This window comes from Aythya ferina (assembly GCF_964211825.1).
Source record: "Aythya ferina genome assembly, chromosome: 7".
NCBI lineage: Eukaryota > Metazoa > Chordata > Aves > Anseriformes > Anatidae > Aythya > Aythya ferina.
Window position 1 is genome coordinate 25,660,675 of NC_140302.1, and position 25,909 is coordinate 25,686,583.

At 46.2% G+C, this 25,909-nt stretch overlaps 1 protein-coding gene across 3 annotated transcripts in view; it reads left to right on the top strand.

Annotated features, from left to right (window-relative positions):
- Positions 1-206: 206 nt before the first annotated feature.
- SORCS3 (sortilin related VPS10 domain containing receptor 3) overlaps positions 207-25,909 on the top strand; it is a 279,409-nt gene continuing 253,706 nt past the window's right edge. The window contains exon 1 of one of the 3 annotated variants that reach the window (XM_084526293.1): positions 207-970. In XM_084526293.1, coding sequence (XP_084382419.1) covers positions 503-970 — 468 coding nt within the window. In that variant the 5' untranslated portion in view covers positions 207-502. Of the gene's footprint in view, positions 971-11,202; positions 11,286-20,965; positions 21,078-25,909 lie in introns of those variants that run through there. The other 2 variants (XM_084526297.1, XM_084526295.1) reach the window with 2 other exon arrangements.

Consider the following 25,909-nt stretch of genomic DNA (forward strand, 5'->3'; position numbering starts at 1 on the left):
CCGCTGCCGGCCCCCGGCGGCTGCCTCCCGGCGGCTCGGGGCTGGCTCTCGGCGGCGCCTGGCGAGGCTCGGGGCTCCTCCCCCCGCGCGGTGCCACCCGCTCACTTGATCAAATCCTCGAACGTGAACAGTTTCACTGAAAAGCACTTTTCAAAAAAAAAAAAAAAAAAAAAAAAGAAAAAAAAAAAAAGAAAGATCCACCAACAGTGAGGAACAGCATCCAACTACCGGGGAGAGAGTTTTTTTTTTTTCCTTTTTTTTTAATTTTTATTTTTTAATTTTTATTTTTCCTCTGGTCACCGTCTGAGCAAAGGGGGAAGAGAAAAGGAGAGCGAAGAAAGAAGAGCCTTTTTTAAAATTTTTTTATTTTTTTTTTTCTTTCCAAATTATAATTATTATAATTAGGATCCGGCCCCTAAAAAAAAAAAAAAAAAGCCCTAAACGCAGCGCCTCGCCCCCCCCCTCCTCCCTCTCCGAGCCCCCCGACTCGCTCCGCCAAGGCATGGAGAAGGGGACCCGCCGCTCTGCGCCCTGCCACGCCGCCCTGCTCGCCTGGACATGGCTCTTACTCCTCTCCTGCTCCTGCACCGGCGCCGAGATAACTTGCGGCCCCTGCTCGTCTCCCTCCCGGCCTCGCCTCGGGCTGGAGCAGCGGCAACCACCGGCACCGGGGAACCGGGCGCGGGGCTCCGGGGAGCCGGGGGGCAGCGCGGGGGCGGGCGGCGCGGCCGGGGGCCGGGGCCCGGCGGTGCGGAGCCGGCGGGCGGCGGCAGCGGGAGGCGGCCGGGGGCTGCCCGCAGCCGAGGGGCAACGCGGAGCCAGGGCTCAGCCCCGCGGACCCCCGGAGGAGGGGAGAGCGGCGAGGCTGCGAGGGGCAGAGGAGCTGCGGCTGGGCAGCACCACCTTCGCCCTCACCGGGGACGCGGCGCACAACCAAGCCATGGTGCACTGGTCCGGCCACAACAGCAGCGTGAGTACCGCCTGGGATGGGTTGGGGTGGGATGGGAGGGATGGTGCTGAGCTCGGAAATGCGGTAGGGGATGCGGGGGGGGAGAAGGGTGCTGAGCGCGGCTCGCTTTTACGGCCGGGGATGCGGAGGGTAGGTGAAAAGAGAAAAGTTTTCCCTAGGAAAAAAAAAAAAAAAAAAAAAGAGGGGGAGATCCCCACCTCTGCCCGAGGGGAGAGCAGCGATCCCCAGGGGCTGAGCTCCACCAGGAGGGCCAGGCTGTCGGGAGCCTTCTCCCTCTCCCAGAGAAGCCCCCTGTGTCCCCACCTGCGTCCCCACCTGCCTCTGCTGCCCCCTTGCACTCCCCATGTGTGATATCCACCTTGGTGAGCTCCCCTGCCTCTGTCCGGGGGTGAGTGATGTACACTGGTGGCGGAGCAGCCCTCCCGTTCTCAGCTCTGTGTGCTGGCGACAGGAGAGATGCCATCAATTCATTAAGGGCTGGAGAGCTCCCCAGCATGTTAAGGGGCTCTGAAAGGAGGCAGGTAGGGCGAGCACGCAGAAAAGTTTTTGATTTAAAAAAAAAAAAAAATCGATGCCGGCTCATGTCTTTGCCCTGCAGTCAATAACGAGGAGGAGCTGAGGTGTCCCTGAAAGTTTGTGGTGCTCTGCGTGCCTGTGGGGGTGTCCCAAAAGCTGCCGTGGTGCCCCCATAGCGCAGGGCCCTCCCTCGCACCCTGCTCTGCAACACCCGGCAGATGGCTGGGGACACAACTTCAATTTTCTTCCAACTCGCTATCAGAAACACCGTTTCCACTCCGCTGTAAAGTCGGAGAACAGGCGTAGTCACCAGGACTCTTGGAAGCCTTCACGGCTGGTGACAATATTCCCATTATTCTGATTACTGTAGCTCGTCACTGCCTCCAAAATGCCTCTTTTATTGTTTTGCCGCTATTGGAAATGTGCATAAAGCAATTAGCAGCACGGCACAGATCAGCTGGATTTTCAGCTGTATTCCTCACGAGATTGATTAGTCATTAACGAGCAAATTATCTGTCTATCTATCCACCTATCTATCTCTGCATCAGCCATAACTTAATCACGGGCGATTCAGCCACCTCCTTATATTTTTCTGACTGGAAGATTTTCTCTATTTATTATTGCTTAGGCAATAACACTGACAGCGATGTAGACGCTACTTTGATTTAACCAATTTTTTAAGGCAGTTGTGTTTGCCAGACATGAATTCCTCTCTCATTAAAGATGAAAGCAAACATTGAAGAGAAAACAGCTGCATGCTATATTTTAGCTTTACACTTGTCTCTAGGACTATTTATTTTTAATATAACATGGCATGTAATGAAGAAAACAACCTATATGCCCTCGCTTTTGTTTCAGTTCAGTGCCGTATCAAAGGGTGTTGAGAAAAAGAAGCTAAAAGCCCCCCGTTCCTTCCCAGCCTGAATTTCCAATAGTTATGAGTATTAGAGAATAATAGTTCTGAGTAGTAGAGTAAAATCAGTCTATAGGCATTTGCAGAGGGGAAAAAAAGGTCTTTTTTTTTCCAAAGTGCAGGTCAGAAAATGACTTTCACAAAATTCTCCCTCCTCCCCCAGCTTAAGACTACAATTTGTTTCTTTCATGGAAATATGCTGTTTAATTTATTAGCTTCACTTACTCTTTAGCTCCAGGTGACAGGGATGGTGTAAGTAATAAAGGAAAACTTCTTGATTGTTCACAACTTTGCATTAGGGTTTTGCACCTCAAGATAGCATGCATTGGAAGCTTCCAACTCCAAAACACAAGCATGAGTCTGGTGTTTAGTGCCAGTGTGGTGTTTATGGGAAGGAAAACCAAGAGTGTTAATAAATAACAGCGTTATCTTTTCGTGTTTGTTTCTAGTATGGGGTTTAGCATCAGGCGACTTTCTCACTCCTGTCTTAGGGAGAAAACACGCTGCATTTAATGATTAATTGGATTTCATTTTTTAACAGTGTGTTATGTGACTCTAGAGGGAAAGTTAAATGCTAGAAGCTGGGTCTTTTCATTTATTAGCAGAGAAGGCTGACTCTACTGCCTGTTTTTCTGCTGCAGTTCAGCTTTTCCCAAATTTTACTGTTGGGGTGGCTGTGGCATGGGGAGGGCAAGCAGTTTGCCCAAGGTCACGCAGGGAAGCCTTTTGCCAGCCACCGTGGTTCCCAGTCTCTCACCCCGAAGCATGTATTTTCTTAGGTCACAATAGACACAAACCAGCAAAAATGTGAATTGAAAATGGACAAAACAGATGAACTCGCATCTAACGATGCTGATAGATGACCTAGTAGAGCACCTAGGACATGTCTGTGTGCTACTGGTTTTAGGCTACCAAAACAGTAAAGAGGCATAGGGATTGCTTTGACCAGTTCCCTGTTACTCGAACAGACTTTAAAACTGAAGCTTCTGTGGCTTATGATTTATTAAAAGTGCGATCAATCAAATTACATGCAGCGAAGCAGTACATTTCAAATCAGGCATTGATGGGGAGGGTTTCCTGAGATAGGGTGGGATGGATTTGCAAAGAAGAGCAAATGATGGTCATAAAAATTTAGAGCTTTTTGCTGGGCTGTACAACAAACTCCACAGGGGGGAAGTCTGTGTAGCTGCTGTATGTCCTGTTACCTAGAATATTAAAAACCTGCTGTATGTATTTTATTGCTATTTTAAGAGCAGCTCCCCCTCTTTTTCCTTCCTGCCTCCTCTCCCCATCCCTCAAATCTCTATTTAACATATTAAAAAAAATAATCCCTCCCAGGCAACAAACTTTTGTTTCCTCCATTTGCAGATAGCAAGGTCAGGATTAGGATAGAGGCAAAAAACCTGGTGAGATCGGGGAATTTGAGTTCTCTGCTTTGTCCTGCCCACGGGCTTTTTCCGTGACCTTAGGAAAGACAATTAACCTCACCGAATCTCCTCTCCCATGTTAAATGAGGATAGTACTGCTTACCTACCACAAAGTGGTGGTGTGGAGCAGAATTCTGCTTTGTGCAACACCTGAAGATCTTCGAGTGGAAGTTAGGAAATGCCAAAATCCTATTCTGAGCAGAAATAGGGTTTGTGTCCTCTGCGTTCTTGGGAAGGGGACTTAGCGGTCTGTTCAGTGGGTCTGATGTACATGTAAGAATAAGGTGAGCTGTACTTGGGCCTCAGGTATCAGTCTGTCCCATAGAAACATTTATTGAGAGTACACTGAAGCTATTGAAGGACCTGGTATAGATCAGATAAAATGTTTTCTGTCCAAGACCTTTCTGAAAAAAGGAGAATTTTTAGTGTAATCTAGCATTACTCTCAGAAGATCTGCAAGCCTTCTTGAAAAAACCTTCCACTCCAGAGACACGCTGAGTACCATGTGGCATTCGGCGAGCAGTTGTGTCCTCTTCACTTGTTTTCCCTCTCTCTAGACGGTTATGCTACTGCATGAATTTTTTTCCTGTGCTGCTCACCAGATGCTCTCCCCAACCTTCCTGTGAAGATAATCTGATTTCTCAGATCATCTTTTCTTCCTGCTTCCCTCACAGATTTCTAGGATAAGGATCCACAGAAATAAGTAGCACCAACTTCAATGTTGTTGCAGAGTTAAATCTTGCTATCTTGTTTCTTGATTTTTTTATTTTTTATTTTTTCAAGAGATTTCCACAAGCTTCAGTGGATAAAACACTCAGGCAGATCGCTCTGCTGATGTGATCACTAGTGCAATGGTACCAGTTGGACAGTTGTCGTTAGGTTTCAGAGTTATCACTTGGCTCAATGTAGCTGTTAATAGGAATGATTTAATCCTGTCTATGCTTTTACTGTGATGGAAGCACTACAAGTTCAGTGTATTGTTTTGTTTGATGTAAGAAGCAAAGATACACATTTTTAGTTCTCTTTGAACTAGAAGACACTTTCAATCCATTACCTGTGAGGGTATGCTCAGCTTAGCATGCTGTGTTTTACCCATCCCCATATGCATGTCCTTTCTTTCTAGTAACCACAGGCAAAATTCAGACCTAAAGATGTGAAAAGGCACTACAATGCTACAACAAGAGCAGGAGAGGGCATTTGCCTAAGGCACGTGCAACATTGCAGGTTGCTTCAGCCAGGGCAAATTCCTAGATGTTTGCAGGGGTTGCGTTTTTCATGCTATAGGAAATACACGTCAGCAGGGTGCATTTTTATCTCAAAGTGAGGGCTGAAGATGAACCTGCAGCAGGAAGGCATAACTGAGCTATACAGCTGCTGCTTGTGCAACTGCAACATGTTGGTGCTTCGTGGGATCCAGGCTTTACAAGTTGGGGATGGTGAGATGAGATCTGGCAAGCACCTGGGCAGGAGCCTTGTTTTATCTTGCCAGACAAGCTGCATTGTTTTAACCCGTGGCCCAGCCAGCCTGGTGCTCTTGTCTCGGGAGTTAACGTGGTTGTGAGACTCAATCCAAGGCTGGGAATGTGAGAAGCTTTTGGCAGAAGGGTTTGGTGAAGAGGAGGCCAATAGTGCTACAGTAGCCAGCAGCTTTCTGAAGTAGGGTTAGAAAGATGCAGCTCATCTCCTTGGTAGGAGAGGACATCACGTTTGGAACAGCAACATGATACGTCTGAGTGGACATTAAGTAAGAGCTCCTTCTGAAAGAAAGGCGCAGCAAGTCATCAGGGTAGCTTTCAAGACTCACATAGATGTGATGTGATGGTGACAGACCTGCTGTGAATGGCTCCTGTGAGTCTTTCCCTCCTGCTCGCAGAGATCCCTTTGCTTTACCCCGTGCTAGCTCTGAGGGCTGGCAGTGACAGGCGAGTTGTCCAAGTGCTAGCAGTGAAGCCTGGCTCTTCCGGGAATGATTCTTCTGCATGCTGCTGGCAGTGCTCTGGTGTGATCTGCTAATGTACTGGTGGTTTGATACCGAGACATTACTCACTCCCACGGTGAATTACAGGCTGGGAAGGCTGAGGGGCTTGCTGCGTGCCAGGTAGTTTTTCATTAAGATGCCTAACAATGCAGCGTGTGATGGGCAGAACGAGGTGGGCAATGCTTGCAATCCCAAATGGGCTGCTGTGCCTGGAAGGGATGAGGGCAGCGAAATGAATCTTTAGGCAGGCAGTGCTGCGTTCAGTTGTCAGCCGTGGGTATCTGCTCCAGCAGTCCGGTTGGATTCTGTTCTAAAATGTTTACTCCTAGAGTGCAAGATGGTGGCAGAGCAATCACATTAATTCATTAATTGCACTGCATTTGGTAGATATTTTAATTGCTATTCTAGGCTGATTTTTTTTATTATTATTTTTTTCTCAGATGGCTTTTGGCCATGTTGAGTTGTTGCTGCTGTTGAAGGTGTGTGGGCTGTGTCAGAGTGTCTTGCTGCATTTACGCTTCTCCACTACCTCCAGTAATGAAGTTAGCCAGTACAGTCATTTTGCAGGACTTTGCCAATCCACTTTTAATTAATATTCTAGTGGAAGATATGGAAATAAAAATGAAACCTTCACATGGAAATTGCTTTCATGGTTGTGTTGAGTCAGTAGAGCAGGAAGAAGGCATCTGCAAAGTATTCTTCAGGCTATTTCTCTCCAGACTGGTATCTTTGTCAAGTCAGGTTGATGCCCAGTGGATGGCCCCTGTTGCTCGTGGTCTTGTGAAGCTGGCAGATTCCCCGGCTTGTTACCCAGCCCAGGGCAGCAAGCTGTTGAAGTTCTTGTAGCCCAGGGCTCAGAAACAGAACCGCTTATGTTCCAGGTGCCTGCCAGCAGTTTCCCGGTGAGCCTCACTACTTGGACTTTCTCCTGCTCAGGGATGAATCCCAGGATCTGTGGCTAAGCTTTCACAGTAATTTAAATGCAAACAGGAACATCTATGTGATTCCATAATTATTATTTCAAATGGGAAAAATTCATCCGATTAGATGAAAAAAATATTTTGAAAATGGGTTTGAGAAGAGAATTGATGTTAGCCAGGAGAAACTTCACCCCAAGGGGAGGTGAGATGAGGTAAATATTTTCTTAAATGCAAGACTGAGGGAAGACAACTTCCTGAGTTTCCAAATTTATAGCTGAATTTGTTAGTAGAGATTTTTGAAAAAAATATGGAAGCAGTGGTGTTTAATGGGTAAAGCACAGCTGAGAGAGAGAGGATCTGTAGTGTTGATTGTATTAAGGGACACTGGGAGCCAGTCTCTCAAACACTCAAGAATTTCCTTAAGTCACACCACAGCATCACGCTCCTTAAGCTCCCAGTACATGCTTACCTGAGCTGGTGCTCTCTTACAAATCCAAATTTGTTTCAAGATCGAAGGCCAAGCCTGAGTTCGTGGTTTTAATTGCTTCCAGGGCAAAGGCAAGAAAAGCTATCAGTTATGGATTTAAGACTTGGCCTTGGTTGGGATCTGGTCAAGTTCGTCTTCCAGTGAGAGCCTGTGTTTGAAGGTGTGGAGCCCAGCCTGCTGTAATTGGAGAATAAATTAAATGACGTATTCCTCGTGAAGTATTGAATACGGTACTGCAGAAAGTCTCCAAAGCAGCAAAAAATACTTAGTTGGATCCTTAGTGTAAGTTGGTGTAGGATTGATGTAGGATCTAGCCGAGGATCCAACCTGTGGTATCCCAGAGCAGTGAAAAGTGCTAGGTAAGAATGAAAAGTGAGTGCAGAAGCCAGGAATCATTGGAGCTGTCTGTGGGGCAGTACAAGAAGACCACCTGTGGGTTTTCTGCATTTCCTGTATTGCAGCCTCAGGGCTCTGGGAAGGTGAGCTTCTTTCTCCTTAATGGGGAAATATGCTGAAGTGACACCTGTGTACGTGAACTTGTTGGTTTGCTTAAACTCTCTGCAGGAGCTCAAGGCAAACAAGTTCCCAAATCCTTGCTTCCCCTCAGCATCCAGGGAGAACTGCAGCATCGCTGTTAACGTTTCCCCCATGCACAAAGAAGGGCCTGGCAGTATTTCCTTTCCTGAATTTATGGGGTATTGTGAGAGTGAGAGAAGTGAATAGTTTGCTGAGTGTTTGAAGAGGGTGGCTGTATGTCTTAAACACATTACATGAATAAACCACCGAAGAAATTTGAGGGTCAATTTGCAGCCCTCACGGTCAGCGGAGCCGCAGCATACAATGAAAATCAGAGAAGGTCGGTGTTGACTAATCAAAACACTTTCTTTCCTCCCTCTCAGTCTTGAAGGAGACCTGATTGCTCCCCCACTGAAACAAGTGGCAAAGCTGCCTCGTGTTCAGGGAGGGTCTGTGACGCCGAGGCTGTCACGCTGTGTTCTCCCCTTCCTATTCACATATGCAACACAAACTCCAGCCAGGCAGATCTGCAGAGCACCACGGGGCCTCTGTGCCCAAAATAGCATCGCTTCTAATTAGCTCCAGCATGATTTGGACACCCTGGGGTGCAGGCTGAAGGAAAGGGTGCTGGGTTGCCGGCGTGTGAAAAGCTGAGCCGGGCGCTAGAGGGAGCGTGGGCATTTGCTAAGGGAAGGGAAATACTGCAGCGGGTGCGGAGGGGAGCTGGGGCCTGGGAAATCCACGCTGGAAAGACAGACACTGCTGAAATATTGATATGAAAACCCGCTCGGAGCCATTGACTCTGCGAAACTCCTGCTGTCCGGGGTTCCCTCTGCTAGAGAGGAAAATAGTCTTGGTGTGCACTCAGCCGTGGTAAAGCATTTCACCCTGCCTTGCAGCTGATGCCATCTCCCTTCTGTGTTGTCTCTAATTGCTGCTGGGCTTTTTCCTAAAGATGGGAGACCCAAGGACTGGGTCTCTCATCTGCTTGGGTCCCATCCAGCCCGAGTTATATGCCTGCAAACCCTCCAGCACCCCCACTGCGGGCTTGGGAGAAGGGATGACATTAACCTCTGCGGGACCAGGCAGCAGCAGTGAGTCCTCGCCACCTTCTCAGCTGCACTGTCCCCTTTCTGATCTGTGACTAGACCTGAGGACAGCTGGTGACAGACCCACTTTGCTGCCTATCTGCTCCCTCTCTTGTGACAGCACAGCTGGGTTCTGAGGGCAGGGCAATCGTTTCATTGCACCTCTCCCCTATGCCTGGTCTGCAGAGGATAAGGTTGTCCCAATGAGTCCCTGCCTCTTGGATCTCCACAGTGTTTTGACCAGCATGAGGGTGTTGCACAAGTCTCAGTGTTTTTGTGCTTCTCTCCTTTTCTTGTGCATGAGCGTGGAGGGACAGAACGGGCTGGGATTCATCCCACCTGCTGCACAGTGAGACAAAGTATTACATACCTTGGGAGGAGTGGTTGTGCTTGCTCGCATCCTTGGGACTAAAGCAGATATTTGGGACTTGGGAGAGCTAGGATTGAGCCATAGCAAATGGCTTACTTCAGAGATGGGTGAAAGGCCTTAGGATCCTAAAAGCAACTGCTTTAGCACTGCTTCAGACAATACACCGCTCTGAAACACGTTGGTACTGCTGGTACATTTTAGGGGACAGTGATGCTTCTGATACATGCCAGAAAGGCATCGAGCTCCTTGTGGGAATTCAGTAGAGGGCTCCAGTGAGGGAGCAAAGGGCTTGGCACAGAGCTCCTGCTGACTATGATGGTTGAGAGAAGCCCAGGCTGAGGTCAGATGTGCTTCCTTAGGGTGCCAGGCCATCTTCATGATTTCGGAATTTGCCCCTATGCTTAATGGGTGCATACATCGCCCCATGTCTTGGTACATCTACAAAGAGGAGTTAACTCATATGCAGGGATGGATATTTGCAAAGCCATAAGGTGGAAAAGAATTTATAAAAACATGATTATTTAGCTCTTGCCAACAGTGCTTTAGGATCTCAGAGGGGCAGAGAGAAAAGAATGAGAGCTCTAATTGGTCGTTAGCCATTCCCTGCTGTTTGGGCCTGATTGGAAAAATCCCTCACGGCTGTGATCAATAGCCTCCATGCAGGTGAACAGGACCTCCTGTCTGCAGTCCTGAGCTGTCTCTGCCAGAGGATGGAGGGAAAGCGGTTCTGCATGAGGTGTGTGTTTGTAGTGCTCTGCTCCAGAGTTCCCATCCTTTGTGGCCATACCTCACCAATTTTGGTCTTACATGATGACAGGCAGAACTGCACATATAAAGCTCTTAAGTTGCTGCCTTGCTGGCTATTTCAAATGTTACTTTTTTAAAAAAAGTCAATGGTATTAGCCCCAAATTTTGTTTGGAGAAACAAAGGCGTGAGAGAGAGGAGGGATCTGCCCCAGGTCATGTTCCTGATTTGAAGCAGAGGTGGGAGGCAACTGCTCTGACTCCTGTCCCTTATTGATTTGGTGCCTTAAGGACAAAGATCTTGCTTTTATTTCAGCTGTGATGCTGCTCACATACTGGGTATATTTTCTGTTTAGAAGAGATTACACGAAAGAAAGAAAAATAGGGGAAAAGAGGAGCTAAGAGTGGGAAGAACACGACTCTCATTAATAATAAAGGGGAATGTGCTCAGTTAAAATCGTTAACAGATTGATCAAGTTAAAGCACTGCAAAGTTCTGGCTGAAAGTGATTTAAGAGCACCTCTATCTGTAGTTCTAATCCCTTTACCAGCACAGCTTCCCAAGTTAATTGCAGCCCCTCTTGAGCTGCGAAGAGGTGATGTGGTGAAGCCGTGAGAGCAATGAGTTGGGGCTTCCACGGGAAATACAGCGACAGGAGGCATCTGTCTGCTGAAGGGGTTGGGAGCTGGCTCTGAGTTACATGGCTTGTTAGGAGGAGGTTGGAAAGATTTGGGATGATGGTTATGGAAGGGTCATGTGGATGGGTGTGCTCGTTCGCCCGTACAATCTTGCCATGGGATAATGTAGTAGGATGATGAGTTCAAGGGTCTTGTTAGCTTTCAGAATCATTAAAGGGGCTTTCCTACTCTTTGCATTACACCTTCCAACCCATGGGGGAAAGTTTCTGCTTCAGATTAGGTACAGATGAAGGATTCCTGAGTGAATAAGGATAACCAAATCTTCTTGCCCCCTTAGATTGGGTGTGGGCCAAGTCTCCTCCTATCGGTCTTGTCTTGCAAGATGGGGGACTGGGACAGTGGACGTGTGGATGGGGGTGCAGAGAGGTATCTGGGGCTGGGCCCTGATCCTGCACAGAACAACTCTGAACCAGTGCAAGCCCTGCGTAGTGGAACAGGGTTTTTGCTTTTGTTTGGGTATCTAAAGGCTGATGCAAGGCACGGGACTGGTGAGCCTGCGAGTGAAGGAGCGTGGTGACCTTGTGCATGGGAAGCCTTGCTCACAGCACGTGGTGGGAGAGGGGACAGGCAGACAGGCCTGCGTGTCAGGCAGGAGGTCTCTGAAAACCAGATTTGCCATCTGGCCTGAAAAACAGCTTGCCTGGGAGATTGAAAACAGGTATGATAACCACGCTATACGTGAGAGAACAGTTATTTCAGAAAAGAGAGAAGCTTTATTTCAGTGCGCTTTGGTACCTGTTGGAACAACACCAGGAGAAAGCCCCATGAAATCATGGTGTCCGTACTGGGTGGTGTAGAGAGAGAACAGAGGTGGCCCTGCTGTCATCAGCCAAACTTTTCTGGGAGCTGAAACTTAAACAGAAGGGCAGTCAAGAAGTGCGGGGTACAGCATATAGCTGGAAAAGATCTGGCTGTTGCACTTCAGTGTCTTATGATTTCTGCTAAATGTTTTTGAGGTTGTCTACTCTCCAAAGGATCAGAAAATGAATAAAATGCCCAGTCATCTTGTTAAGCAACAGAAACTTGCAATCTATTATCCCTTAACTGATTTATCTTCCAGAAGTCAACTATCAGTGTTTTTTCATCTCTGTCAACACCCTCTGATGCTCAGCTGGAGGAGACAACAGCCACCCCGGTGGGTTGGCTGAGCACTACAGGTGTGCTGAGGGCCAGCCGTGGGCTGTGCGGTGACCAGTTGGAGCCCTGCCAGCTCTGAGAACCAACACTGGGTGGTTTGTGGTTCAGGTCAGGTGTTAGCTTGGGACCTGCTTCTCCACCCAGCTGATTAGATTTACTGAACTTGCAGCAATTCATGGTCTGTGACACCCCCCATTGGAATCTGTTGACCAATTTGAACTGAATTCAGAGTTATTTCTCCCCTGCTAATACACAAGCAGACAGGCAACGTGATCTGTTGCATCCAAAGCTGAAGCTTTATTTCTTTCTGAAGGCAACCTAAACACAGCTACAGTATCAGCACCGAGGAGGCCTTAATTTACTTAATTAATATTGTTCACTGTTGTTTTTTGCCAGCCTGCCTGGAAACTGTTCCTTTAATCAAAAGGCAACATCGCTGGCAGTGTAGCATTTTCAGTTTGCTTGTACTGCATCTCTTTGTTCCAGGCTCAATTCTACCCTTCCTTGCTTTTAATTAATTAAAGATTATCTTCATTACTTGTTCCTGCCTTGCATACTGCAAGTGACAAAGCCTGCCTTTCTGAGCTGCACCAAGCGAATATTCTAGTGACTTTTCGCTGTGTGCGTGTTTTGCTTTTGTTTTAAGTTTGGGCTTCCTGTAATGCTACTGCAGATTGACAATAAATAGGTTGGGGAGAAGGTGCTGGAGTGAAAACTCACAAAAAGGGGAAAGAGGTGGGTCTAACCCTGACACTGAAGAATGACATTGAATGGTACATGGTAAATTGAAAAACTGGGTCATTTGAAAGCCCCATGTTTTCTGTAAAATGGGAGATTTTCACCTTCTTCCCCAGAGACAAAGGTTGGCAGGCAAGAAAGTCACTGACTGGTGGAGGCCGTCTTCAGACTGGGGGCTGGATGAGCTGTGGGGGCTTCTTGCTCATCGTAGAGGAGGTGAGAGCAGGAGGCACGAGCTGACCTGCGGCATGCATGAGGAGGCAGAAGTGAGCTGATGTGCGTGTGAAAGCATGCGGTGTTGCTGTCTCCAAGTCGTGGCTCATGGGGAAACACCTTGCCTAACACTGTCAGGGTTGTCTGTTGCATTTATTGCCCTTAGTAGCTAACAGGCTCACCAGTACAAGACTGGCTGCTCCTGTGTTATCAAAACGCTGCATGTGGACACTTGTGAGAGGAGGATGGCAGGGGCAGAATGCAGTTCCCTGGGCTCTCTCTAATTTTTTTCAAATCCCACTTCAATCACTGAAAGGTGTCTACATGTGTGTAAGGAGATCTGTGACTGATAACTATAGAACTAGGCATAAAACTAACAACTAGATAAGCTAATTACTGTGTAACCAGAGATAATTTGGGGCTGTGGTCTTATTGTGCCAGCTTTTCCTCCACTTCCTCCATGCACCCTCCTTCTGCAGCTGAAGTGCACTGATCCCTTCACATGGCACTGCACGTTTCTTCCTTCTCCTTCCCTTGCTGTGCCTTTGGGCAGTATCAGTCAGCCTTTAGTGTGGATTAGGAGTGTTTTTTGTCTGCCATGGTAGGATCTTGGCAACCCTCAGTTCTAGACCGAGTTCCTTAGGCTGAACATGGTCATTCATATATTGAATTTGAAGCTGGCATAAAGCATTTACCCTCCCTGGGTTCAATTCTGCTGTTCTCTTGTCTACAGATCTAACTGGTCAGGAGAGCAGGGCCAGTGGTGGCAAGCTGGGAGAGCTGGCAGTTAACTGGGTCTGTGCTTACAACCGTTCCTGTCCTGAGGCAAAAGTATCTTTCAAAAATGCACGTGGAGTTGTGTGATTGAGGGATAAGTAGAAAAATGAGAAGGGTTTGGGAGCAAGAATGCCTTTTCTCAGGTGTATGTGCAGCACCTTGGACAAATCTTGCCTTTAAAGGATGCTGCATGTAAAGGTGATGGCATAATCTTGCCTTTTTATTTTGTCTGCATCTACAGAATGTGAACTCCCTAAAAAAGGAGGCAGCATGCATGTTCCTACAGAGGATTTGTTGTGATGGAGCAGTTGTGGCCTATTCTGTTGTTTCTGTCTTCTTGCTGCTGGTCCATGCCAGTCTGTGAGCTGGCACACCGGTCAGTTTTACTTGCTTCCTCCTGAACATGGGGCCAGAAGAGGTTTTTTTCCTGCATATGATGGTCCCCTGTGGTGAATTTGTGCTGACAGATAGTTCTGGCTACAGGGAAGCTGGTAGCTATTTCAGGTTCATTCTTTATTTAAATGCTCTCCCTCCAGAGGCAGGCTTGTGCTTGACTTATACTGATGAATTTTCCTGGTGCATCCTTCTGCTATGGCAGCTGCTGCCTAGGGCAGGGTTGGAGAACAAAGCAAACAGAAGGAATTAGTACCAAAAGAGGGGAGAAAAATGACCCCTGAGCAAGGCAGGCACAGCTACTGGCAGCCTAGGCAGTATTTTGATGCTGTGCTGCTTTGTGGCCAGGCGTAAACCCCACGGGGAGAGAAGGGAGGAAAGAGATTAGGTGGAGACAGTGTGTTAGAGGCTGGGATGTGGTCAATTCAGGTTAGACGTGGCACGGCTGAGCAATGCTTGGAGGTGTCTCAGACGAGCTGGGCAGAGCAATGCTGTCAGGAGGCTTTTCTCCTACTTATTTAGGTCAAAGGAGTTGAATGGTTCATTCTCACCTGCCAGGGTGTATAAATTGCTGTCATGCAAGCTGAAGCTTTAGACCACTGGTTAAATGGTCTGTCCTGCCATTAGCTGAAGGGAGGGGAAGGATGTCAGTAAAAGTGTTACCCTTCCAAGGGATGCTGTTCAGCTCACGGTGATTTTATGCTGGTGTTGCACAGACAGCTTGCTTTACACTAGTGCCAGCAGGATCCTAATGGAGCATTTCAATGTGTAGCCTTAGTTTTGCCAGTGTGGCTCTCTGTGTATCTCTTTTGCTTCATGCCGTTAATTTTTCATTCTTTCTGAGTTTTGTTTTCTGTTCTCCTGAGCTTGGGACAGAAGAAATGTTTTTTTTTTTTTTTTTTTTTTTTTTTTGATTGTGGGGACCATTACTCAGTCTGCAGCTTGAGGGAGGAAGACTGAGATATTGCCACAGTGTGGACGAGTATCACTCACCCTGTCTTGCATCGGTGGGAAGCCTGGATGGATGTTCAAGTGCAAGTCAGCTGGAGTGCCTTGGCTTGTGTCTGTGTCACAGGAACATCGATGTTCCCTGGCCACCAGTCATTTGGGTGTTGTAGGGTGAGAACTGCTGAGCTGCACTTGCCAAGGCTCTGTATTTTGGGGCTATTTCTGATGAAAACTTTTTTTTTTTGAATGTGAAAATAGATTCAAAATGTTGTTGTGCTCATCCTGGTCCTGTGCAGGGACGGGTGCTGGTTCCTACTGTGTGTGGTATTTCTCAGTGCCTTTCAGGCAACTGTGTGCTCTCAGCTCACTGCTTTGCTGCTCATGAGGGGCTGTTGTTTTGAGAGGTCCTCACCACCTTCCTGGATAGAGGATGAAGGAGAGGAGAAGTTTGTAATAAGCTAGTCAGACAAACTTTTAAGAATTGCTCTGTGCTATAGCCTGGAGCCGGGACTGCAGGCTCCTGTGTACTTGCTGGACAAATTGCTGCTATGGGAAATTTTATTTCTGGCTGGCTGGAGTAGTGCACCGACTTGGCCAGACAGCCCAAGTGCTGTGAGTGATCCCTTTGCCAGGCTGGAAATGCTGTTCTGGCTCCTGGCACGTCAGATCAGAATAACCTGATACTGCAACCCTTTGGGCTCCCTTTGCTGCTCTCTTGAATGAAACTTCTGGGCTTGGTTTAAATCCTTGGTATCATCAAAAACACTTGCCTTGACAAGGATCCGGGTTTGATGAAGCCACGGTTTCTGCCAAAGCAGCATGTTTTATTTCAAGGGCTTCTCTTTTATCACCTTGATGCTGGAGTACAGCAAAAATAATATCTTCAAAGTCAGTGGTGATACACTGGTGGAGTGTCAGTAAGAGCAGAATTAGTCCTATGTGCTTCCCCCTTCTATGCTGCTGGCAGGCTTAGACAGGATGGAAATTGGAAGCCTCTTCCGTCTGCATGGCTGTCCTTCAGCCTGTGCTTCATCACAGGGAGCAACCAGAAAAGCATTAATGCTCTGATGAATTACAGAGTGTTACAAGCCATCGACCTGCACGGTGGAGCTGCCTCTTGAAAGGGTCAAGTAGTCCAGGAAAGCAGCCATTTGGAAGTGGCTCCAATGTGCAGCTGATTAGGGCTTCAACTGCGAAGTCCCACCAAGCAATATTCACATGGCACACCAATGGCCGTGGCCAGATTGAACTGTGCTGTGCTGGTCCTTCACTGTGGCTGGGTTTGGGCTCCCCACAAGCTTGAGTCCCCCTGGCTGGCTTTCCCAGAGGTCATCTGAGCTTTGGCTCAGGAGTTGAGGCTCCTTATCTCTGAGGCTGAATGGCTTGAAGCACAAGCAGGCGGTGCAGTGAAGGTGGTGCATTTATTAGCCGCTTCCCATTAACGCTTCTCCTTGACAGGTTAAATACCTCCAGCCATTCCTGCTGCTTGTCATACAAGATCAGATTCAAAGCCAGTGAATCCTTTGCATTTCTGTTGAGTTTAATGGGCTTTGGCCTTGTGCCCAGGAACATAAGATCGGATGTGCTGGACAGGACCAAAAGTCGGTCTATTCCCAGTGTCACGTATCTGACATGGCTCAGTGGCACAGCTGTGCCTGGCTTACATAGTGCACAGTTTTGCAAATAGCTTGCTGCCCAGCTTGGTGCTTTTGAATGTGTATGGGGTGGCTGACGAGACAAATAATGTGGGCTTAGTCCCCAGCTCCCATCACCGCCCTGACAGCCCTCCCCAGGTCCTGACTCATACCGGGCTGGCATCCTGATTAAAAAACCTAATTTTTAAAGAATGTTTGTGTAGAAAAGCATTATTACTTTTTTAAATTTTAAAAGGTTAAAATGAAACATTTATAGTCATATACTTACAAAAATAAATTCAGCATAATTTAGAGGAGCTGTAAGATATGCAGGCCTTTTTATTTACTGCCGTTTTACTGTAAAAAGTTGTGCTTGAAAATACTTCCCACTCTGGTTTTCTGCATTACACTGTGTCTTGGTATGGCATTGGTGAAATGAAGGTGTGGTGTTTCCATCCTCGTGTTGTGCGGGGAGCAGTGGGCTCAGTGGATGACACAGAGGCATTACAGAGCGTGACACAGGCCCCACAGGTAAGGTGGCGTTGCTTTGCCTTAGTCCCAGGGATGGCCCTGCTGACGGCAGCCTGCCAGTCAGCAGCACAGTGCTTGCTGTTCTGGAGGTGGCCGGGAGGTAACAGTTACACTACAAACTGCCAGAAGTGTTTTTTTTTTTTTTTTTTTTTTTTGTCTTAGTAAAAATTTGGTGATATTTTTCCCGTTTATGGCTGGGAGGCTGTTTGGGTTCAAGAGCGGAGGGGGGTGTCACTGCAGATCTAGATCACTTGTTCCCATTTTTTCGATCCAAGAAAATATTTGGCAAATGCTTTTATTTTGCTTAAATGATGGTTGTTGTCTTCCACCTCTAAGGTGCAACTGAAATGGACACTTGTGTGCCTTTGGAGGCAGTGGGGTAGAGCTCACTTGCATGTTTGTACGTGGCAGAGAAACCTCAGCTGCTCCTTTAGCCTGTACATTAACAGCTGGCAGGCTGTTCCCTGTGTTCCTTGAGAGGAAACTGTCCTTCTTTACAAAGCCCTCTGAGACTGCTGAAAAGACCCTGGTTGGGCACTGCTGTTTGCAGGATTGGCAGCTGAGGTTTGGATGAAGATGCTCTTTTCCTACCTGCTGAGAATCAGGTGTGGGCCAGTGTTTAAGGCAGGCAATAAATGTAATCCATTCTACTGTAATTTTTCCCCAATTTTTATCTTCCCAGGTCACATAAACAGCGTAGGAAAGCTGTGAGACTTTGTAGCTGTGATCCCATCAGTCTACAGGGGGTTGTAATCTAAAATATTCCGGCTGAATTAAATTTCTCACTTCCTTTTTGAAGCGTAACTTCATTTCTAAATGTGGAGAGTGTGTGGAGCTGGAGATCTCTCCTGGTGCTGCGAGGAGAGTCCTAGTCTGATTATTTAAAATGAATTAGTTCTGATGAAATATTTAGCCTTTAAACAACACATTTAAAACAGTGAATTGCATTTTATTTATTAATGGCAGTTGCAATGAGATTTGGAGAGGAATTCTGCTAAAGCTTGCTGTTGTGATATTGCAAAATATAGTAATGACTATAATATTTTGTTGAATTATTAATAGCCACTGTGCCTGCAGAACTACATGTGTCAGACTTCAAAATTGTTTTTATCTGAAGAGTTACATGTGGGCTTTGTTTTCCTTTTTTGACAGTTTTTCAAAAGTAATTTTTGTTAATTTGAGGGGCAGAATGAAAGCGGGAAGGATGATCAGGTCTTGCCACTGCTTAGCTCAACTCTCTTCTCTTTATCAAAGCACAACCAGGAAACAGAACAGAGGTTATTTCTCTTTGTCAGAGGCAGATTCCCTGTAGTGGGAGGATTGCGTTTAAAGGGAAAGGTTTCTGGGAAAGCCAGGCACAGGGCTGACTGCAGTTGTTGCTGCTTGAGCAGAACAACCTTGTCGTGCTGCTGCCTTCTTTCCTGCGACTGGCTTATTTGTCCTCTTCAGGCATCACCTGGTGGTTCTTGCCAAAGAAATCTGGGCAGGGAACTTCACTCTCTGTGGACCAGATTTTTTGCTAGGACAGATGCAAACCTGTCAAAGGTTTGGCTTGAAGCTGGTGACTGTGTTCGGGTCACTTTGTGGCTGTGGGCTCATGAATGATGGCAAATTCTGCCTGTGGGACCCCAGCTCTCACCCTTATCTTTTTGCTTTCCAAGCAGTGCTGATGTTGCCCCAGCTGTTGGCTTTGTGCACGAGTGTGCTGGTTTTTCTGTTGGTCCAGCATAGCTCTGTCCCCTGCTATTGAACATCCTTCCAGACAAAGTCAGGCCTGGTTTAGGGGACACGATGGCCCAGAGATGGTTCTCTTTAGTGCCGTGGGTGAGATCACTTTGTCTTCGGGAGGAGGGAAGTTTAGCCAGGTGGAGGCAAACCTTGATGTGCCAGCAAATAGACCCTGACCTGTTTTATTTATGGACATAGCAAATAAAAGTGTCGTGAAGGTAAAGGTCTCTCTTCGTTTCAGCAATTGTTTTTTCTGCTAATCCCTTTAGATGGAGTAGAAGTTGTCTGGAGTATCCCTGGATTTTATTCAGGGCATGTAATACTGGCACAGGATAGTGAAGATGTGGGAGTATACTGGAGGTTCCCCCTGTCAACCTAAAAATACCATTCTGGAAGCATCCCATCAAGCGACTTGCCCAACTACCCTACCCCTCACTCTCTGGTGCGCCAAGCAACTGGGAAAAGATTGTAAGGCGTGCTTGTTTGTTACTGCCAGCCAGCATGTTTTCTTCCTCCTCCCAGTGTTTTTCCTATTTTATTTAATTTTCCTGCTGAAACTCTCTATCCGAAGTCCAAAGCAAGTATTTTCATATTTGCATGTCTCCTGAGGTATTATGAAAGATTTAATTCATGAATCCGCACCTGGAGATGTACGTAATATGCATATAAATGCTGTTTGATTATAAGTTAGAAACTCTTTGAGAAGGAGATTGAAGTAGGAAGCAGAAGTGCTATTATTGTTCTGGTTTACGGGGTACGAAGCTAGAGGAGGAACTCCTAGCTGCAAATCTTAGACTGGAAAAGCTTAAGGTGATCTGGCAAATTGCAAAAAACCACTTTGGTCATGTCCAAAATCACCTGCATTAGGATGACTAGCTTTCTAACTGCAGGAGCCAAACATCTGAATCGTTGTTCAGGAGCCAAAGGGTGTGGGCTGCAGAAAGTTGGTGGGAGGGGAAACCCTCAACTTCACCTGGAGATGAGTGATTTTATTGCACCTTGCAGCCCCTGCCGTGGGATGAAGTCAGACTGCGTGCAGCTCTCCGATCTGGCAAAGTCAAGAGTGATTCTGAGGAGGATCAGGCAAAACCAATATGAGCAAGGGCAGAACAAGCCCAGGGCTACATATGAATCCTAGATTCCCGGAAAAATGTTTAAACTTCATTAAATAAGAATGGAAATAAAATTGCTAATAATGCCTCTCCTATATATGCTAACTGAAGAACGGTCTTAAAATAGCATCTAGCATTAAACTGTCATAAAAGTGGATTAAGTGGTAGTAATATTCAAGCGAATAGATATACCACCTTAACCTTGTTGAGAGGGCATTAGTCTACATGTTATTTTTTTTTTTAGATAATCTACTGGAGAAGAAAGTATTAGTCCAGTCTTGTTTTTAAAATCCCACTGATGAGTTACCCCTGCCCATCCAGAGGGGAAGAAGCAGCAGTAATGTAATGGAAAAGGAGAGATGCAGCTGCCCAGCATTTCTCCATCCTTCAGGCACAAAATATGGACAGTTCACCCTTGGACCATTTAACTGTCTCTTACCTTTTGTACCAGAGAGGTTTGTTCTGCGCTTGCTGTGATCCATGAGATTGCAGCTTGTCTTTGAAGAACTTTTGGAAGGCATCAGTAAAAGGCACAGTCAGGCAGAAGTCTGAACAGCTCCAATCTGAGCTGACTTTGTGAGCTGATCAGGAATGTGGTGTCACATACCGGGGCTGCTGGTTGTTGCCTCACATAACGCAGGTAGCACATGACAGGAGGGTGAGCAATGTTTTCAACCTGTGATACCTAAGAACATCTATAACCCGTGCTGCTTTCTAGGGGCATTTTTCTAATTCAGGGACACCAGCTCTAGGCAAGGTTTGTGAATTCAACAGTGCCTCTCCTAGGCAAGAATGTGTACGAGCTTGTTTGTGGAACAAGAGCTACAGATACAGAGAATACATCAGACAGAGTAAAATGTGGCTCTTGTGAGAAAGTTGTGTAAAAGAAGGAAGTATTGTGGAAGATTTTTCTCCATGTATCCTCATGGCTGACATACATCCTCAGGGATGACTCTAAGCTTCCCCAGGGCTTTGCACAGCTTGATTAGCTGATCAGCCTCACAGTAGTGTCTGGGGAGGAATCAGTGGTCTCAGCTGGGCTCCCTGGCTGCTGGTGGGATGGGGCCCCAGGGCACTGAGGGGTAGGAGGGAAATTGGTAGAGTGCTGCAGGGGGTAAGAGGAGGCAGGTGCTTCCCAGGGTGAGCTGTTGATTCAGCTGGCTTTGAGCAGCCTACCTCAGAACCAGGCAGAGGCGAGGAGAGCACCAGGGGGCCAGAGCTGACTTCAATCTCCCTCAGGTATTTCACCCACAAAGAAAATATAACAGGAAGAGAAAATGCCAATAATTCTTCTGCCTGTGACTAACAGTTCTGAGAAGAAGGTGGCTGATGTTCCCCCTACAAGGGGAGATGTACTGAGGAAAGGGCAGGGAGCGGGAACTACTGGGGTCTTAATAATGATAGCTAAGGGAGGAGAGCCACTTGGGAGCCAAGCAGGAAAGGTGGGAGTAGGGATGGCAGGTGATGTCCAAGTCTAGGAGGGCTACAGAAATTGGCACCCAAATCGGGACTTGCTGATAGGCAGTGTCAAAACTGCTTGGTCAGCCTGCACTTGGCCACTGTTGGCCAGGCTCCAATTGATTATACAGACAGTGAGGCATTGACATCGATGGAGGAGCTTGAAGAGAGATCTGCTTTCACAACATGGGTGAAATCTTGAACCTCACAGCCCCGTTTAACTTCAGAAGTGTTTCTCTGGTGGTAATAAACATATGCCACAGTGACTGCATAGAGGGGATATTTGGATTTGTCATCGGTTTTGGATAGTGTAAGAACCTACTGTGAGAAATAAACCCCCTTCAGCTCAGAGGCAAGGCTTTGTAGTAAAACAGCTTGCACTGCAATATAAGGGTTTGTTGGAGAGAACTGGTGGTAGTAAATAGATTAATTGGATTTCAAGGATAGAAGCTATATGTAAACTTTCTGGACTACAAATAGAGGGATCCAAGCAGATTATGTGTTGAGTGAACGTGCCAACCTGACCCCTCTATCTGCTGGTAGCAGATCCATCCTGGTAGAAACACCTCCCTCTTGTTTATCTGCAACACTTGCTTCTGGTGCTTACTACTTATGTTTTGCCATCAGACATTATCAGCCTGTTTCCACTTGCTACAAAACAGATTTTGCTCATCACAGTAAGAGGGTATGATGTAATTGCAGCCACCCAAGGCTTGGTCTGAAGCCTTGCTTACTGAAAAAATAAACAGGAGTTGACTCATCTTTCTTTAGCTTTCACTTTCAGTATAGTCTTAGGCTGTGAAATGCACTTACAGGGGGATTGTCTCAGCAAAGATATTGCCCAGCTCTTCTGAATTTCCAGATGACGTCTAGTTTGTTTTACATATTTATGTGCACATTTCTGGGAATGTGACAGAATAAAGTGTTTCTTGCTTGTTTTCCCTACTCCAAACTGCAAAGATGAGGACACAGAGGGGAAAATGATCTGCTTGCAGGCATGGATTGCTGGTTGCTCCTAACTTAGGTGTAGCCAGCTGGGTCTGATTTGGGTCAGGTGCCTGGGGGAGGGCTCTGTCTCCATGCAGTTCCTTGCATCCATGTTACAGCTGCAGCAAGCCCTGAATACAAAGAGAAAGTATAAAAAGATGCCTAGAGATTGTAATGTTACCCGTGTGACTTCTGATCTCTTGAGATACCGTCCTGCAAGTGAAGCATAGTCTTTCAGTGGTGTTTTCCTGCCATCACTTATGTAAATTCTCATTTAATGCAATGGTAAAGAGTTTGAAGCATGCAGACTACTGCCTCTTTGTTTTGGTTTGGGCAACAGAGCAGTGGGAGAGCCTCCTTGGGGGAAGTCAGGGGTTGATCTCTGAGCTGACTAAGAAATGACTGAGAATTTGGCCAAAGACGAACCCAAGTGAAGCAGAATGAATTCATCTGGGCTGATCTTGGACATGTTCCCTTGCTGGTGTTGGTGTTCATAGGAAGGTAAATTGCAGTAAGAAGTGTTAATATTTTGTTAGGAAACTATATATTAAAAATTGATGTTGAAGTGTCTTCCCCAAAATTGCTTTGTTCTTTTTGCAGCTAGACAGAGGAAGAAAAAAGGAAGGCACAATGAAAAGCTATTAAAATGCTTTATTAATATGTAATCTAAAGTGACAGTAGCTTTGATTTTTTTTATTTTTATTTTTAGGTGGCATCATTGAAAAATATTAAAAATAACCTTTTAGTAGGACTAATATTTTAGTAGGACTGTTTACTGGTTTTATGAAAAATATTAAATTGAATCTTTACTTAAGCCATACCTATTCCCACTTCAAAACTAGAACTAAAACCAATACCAGAAGTCTTACGGAGATGAAAATGAAAAATACATCAATAGTAATTTTGTGATCAGTGTGATTGATTTTTTTCTAAGAAAAATAGAAAATTTCTTGGGAAGCTTCAATTTAAGTCAAAGGACTTTATAACAGAATGCTTTATGGCTTTTTCTTAGGAAATTGCTTTGGGTTTTGATTGCGCAGTGTTGGGAAAAGTTTTAAATATTTTGAGCAATTTTAAAAAAGTGTATGACAAATGTGTACAAAAATAGGGGAAATGTTGAAACTTGAATTGGAAGCACAAAATACTTTCCAATCAGCTGCAGTCATAAATAAATCTGTCAACTCTTATAATCTAAGCTAGGAAGTTTAAATATCAAGTATCATGTGCTGAATGTTTATATTGAACTGCTTGCAATCAATCCATAGGGTCAACTTTTAAAATGTCAGAGGTTTAAATAGTGTGTGTTGACAGGAGGCTGAGATTTGCTCAGAGCATTCATGTGCAGACAAAGATGCCACCTTTCTCAAATGTGGTACTTGTGGCTGATCTGGTATGACCTGGTCCTTGCTGGCCACATCTCTTACTGGGGCTGTCTTCAAAGGCTTTGTGGTTGGGTTTGGTGCACTGGAGCCAGTTCTCTGTTACAGATGTGTCGTCTAGGAGCTTTGGATCTTGGTTCCTTTGCAATTATTTCTTTATGCTGATGAAAGAGAAGAAAGGGCTTGCAAAATCAGGTGAATTAAGGTCTATTTCAAGGGAAGTTCTCTCTATTCTTGAAAACCGGAGAAGGAATTCAATGTGTTTTCAGAGCAAGAGTGCAGGATGGTGAAACCCTGAGAATGGTAAGCTTTGCAGTATCTTGCCAGCCTCTAAACAGGAGTTTAAAAGCAGGCTGTTTGCCATGCTGATTTCTCAGCATCCATGACCTAACATGGCCAGACTGCAATGGGAATTTTTCTCAAGGCCTGTGGTAAAGCATCTGGGCTCAGACTGATACAGCTGGCAATGAGTAGAGAAGGCAGGGCGACACCTGGCTCAGACTGCCACAAATCTGTTTGCAGTGCTAGCCAGGACTCTGGCTGAGACTGGGAGGGATAACACCCCTCTCAGCTTGTCAGCTTGTGCTTTCTTGTTCTGCTCTCTTGGAGGCAGAGATCAGAAATCAGATCCTTTTTCAAATGTCTTTTCAAAAATTGAATAATTTGGGTATTTTTTTTTTTTTTCCTGCAGGCTGTGCAGTATTGCTCCGTGCAGTAGCCAAGAGTCCACGCTTCCTTGACTTTTGGTACAAATCTTCTGTATTGTATGAGCAAAACTCACTTCCAGCCTGTTGTCCCTTGTTGAGTTGGGTTTGGCATTCGGTTCTCAGTCCTAGCCCCCCTCCCTGCTCTTCTTCTTCTAAGGATATTTGTTAGCCAGTGGCCTTTCTTAGCCTTTCTCAGTTCAGGCTGGAAGATGATACATGTGGAAGGTCCCCACTGCAGCAGCTGGGCTTCCCCACTGTATGGGAGCACTCTGAGGCTTGAGGACAGTTCTCTCTGTCCTGCAAAACGTTATTAGGGAAAAGTTTTATGGTGGGAGCAGAGGAAAAAGACAGGAGAAAACAAAGCAGTGAAAAAGCTAACCCAGCTTTTTTCTTTTGTGTGTCCGTATCCTCTCCCCAGTGCTGTACAAGGCACGATGCCCTGGATGTTGGGAGAAGGGCTGCCATGCAGGTATTACTCAGTGTCGTGGGCTGTGCTCCGAAGGAGTTGAACTGCTCTTCTTTGAGCCTCGATGTTTGAGAACACACTGATTAGGAGCAGGTAAAAATAGCAGTGTAGGAGGATGCACGCTGAAAGACTGTCTTAAGTAGGCAGGAGAAAATAGAAACTTTGATTATCTACACATACACGCACGCACACACACACAATGCTGGGAAACTCTGCAGGGAGTTGGAAATGCAGCAGCCTCTTGTAATCTCTTGGAAGTGCTGGTGGGATGGTCCATGAAATGTGCTTTATGACTTCAGTCATCAGCTCAAATGTGTCTGGCACTGCTTTTTTTTTTTTTTCCTTTTTTTTTTTTTTTTTTTTATATCTATCTGGTACACCAGAGTCTTCTTTCCACCCCTAAATTCTTTGCTTCTCTTTTGAGAAGTTCCTCCTTGTCTAGTCTTGGAAGCAAACTGTGTGAGTAGCATGTCCTTTGCAAGCCTCATCCCAGTTGTTGCCCATATAAGTTTTGTGCGCTCACATTGAGTGTGATGACTATTTCATAGTGCTGAATGATGCTGTTGGGTAGGAGAAGTCCAAAAATGTCCAGATGTGTGGCATTGAGGAAGGCTTTTGCCCAGGGTTCCTAGGACTTCAGTGCTCTTTGAACATTTCAAATTCACACATGGATCCACATGTGGATGTTTGGAATTCATTGGTGATTGATGGCCCATGTTTATCATCTTGGGATAAATAAACCTCTTCACGGATCTCTGGCAATTGCTCTTTCCTCCCCTGGACCTGGCAGAGTATTGAGCTATAAGGACAGTTTGCAGAGATGATATGCTGCAAAGCATGGTCCTTCACCCTTGTCCACCTCCATCCTCTAATCCCTCCAATCCCTGATTATTTTCCTTAGCAGCTGGCTGTCGTGTGTCAGTCTCAGCTGTTTCTCTTATAAGGCACATCTCCTCTCCCTTCTTCTGTCTGTTGTTCATCGCTTGGCAAACTGATAAACCTCATCCCGAGCAGATACTGCCAGCTCCTACCTGCCAATCTGAACTTTTTACACATGGAATCTGGAGGGGGAGG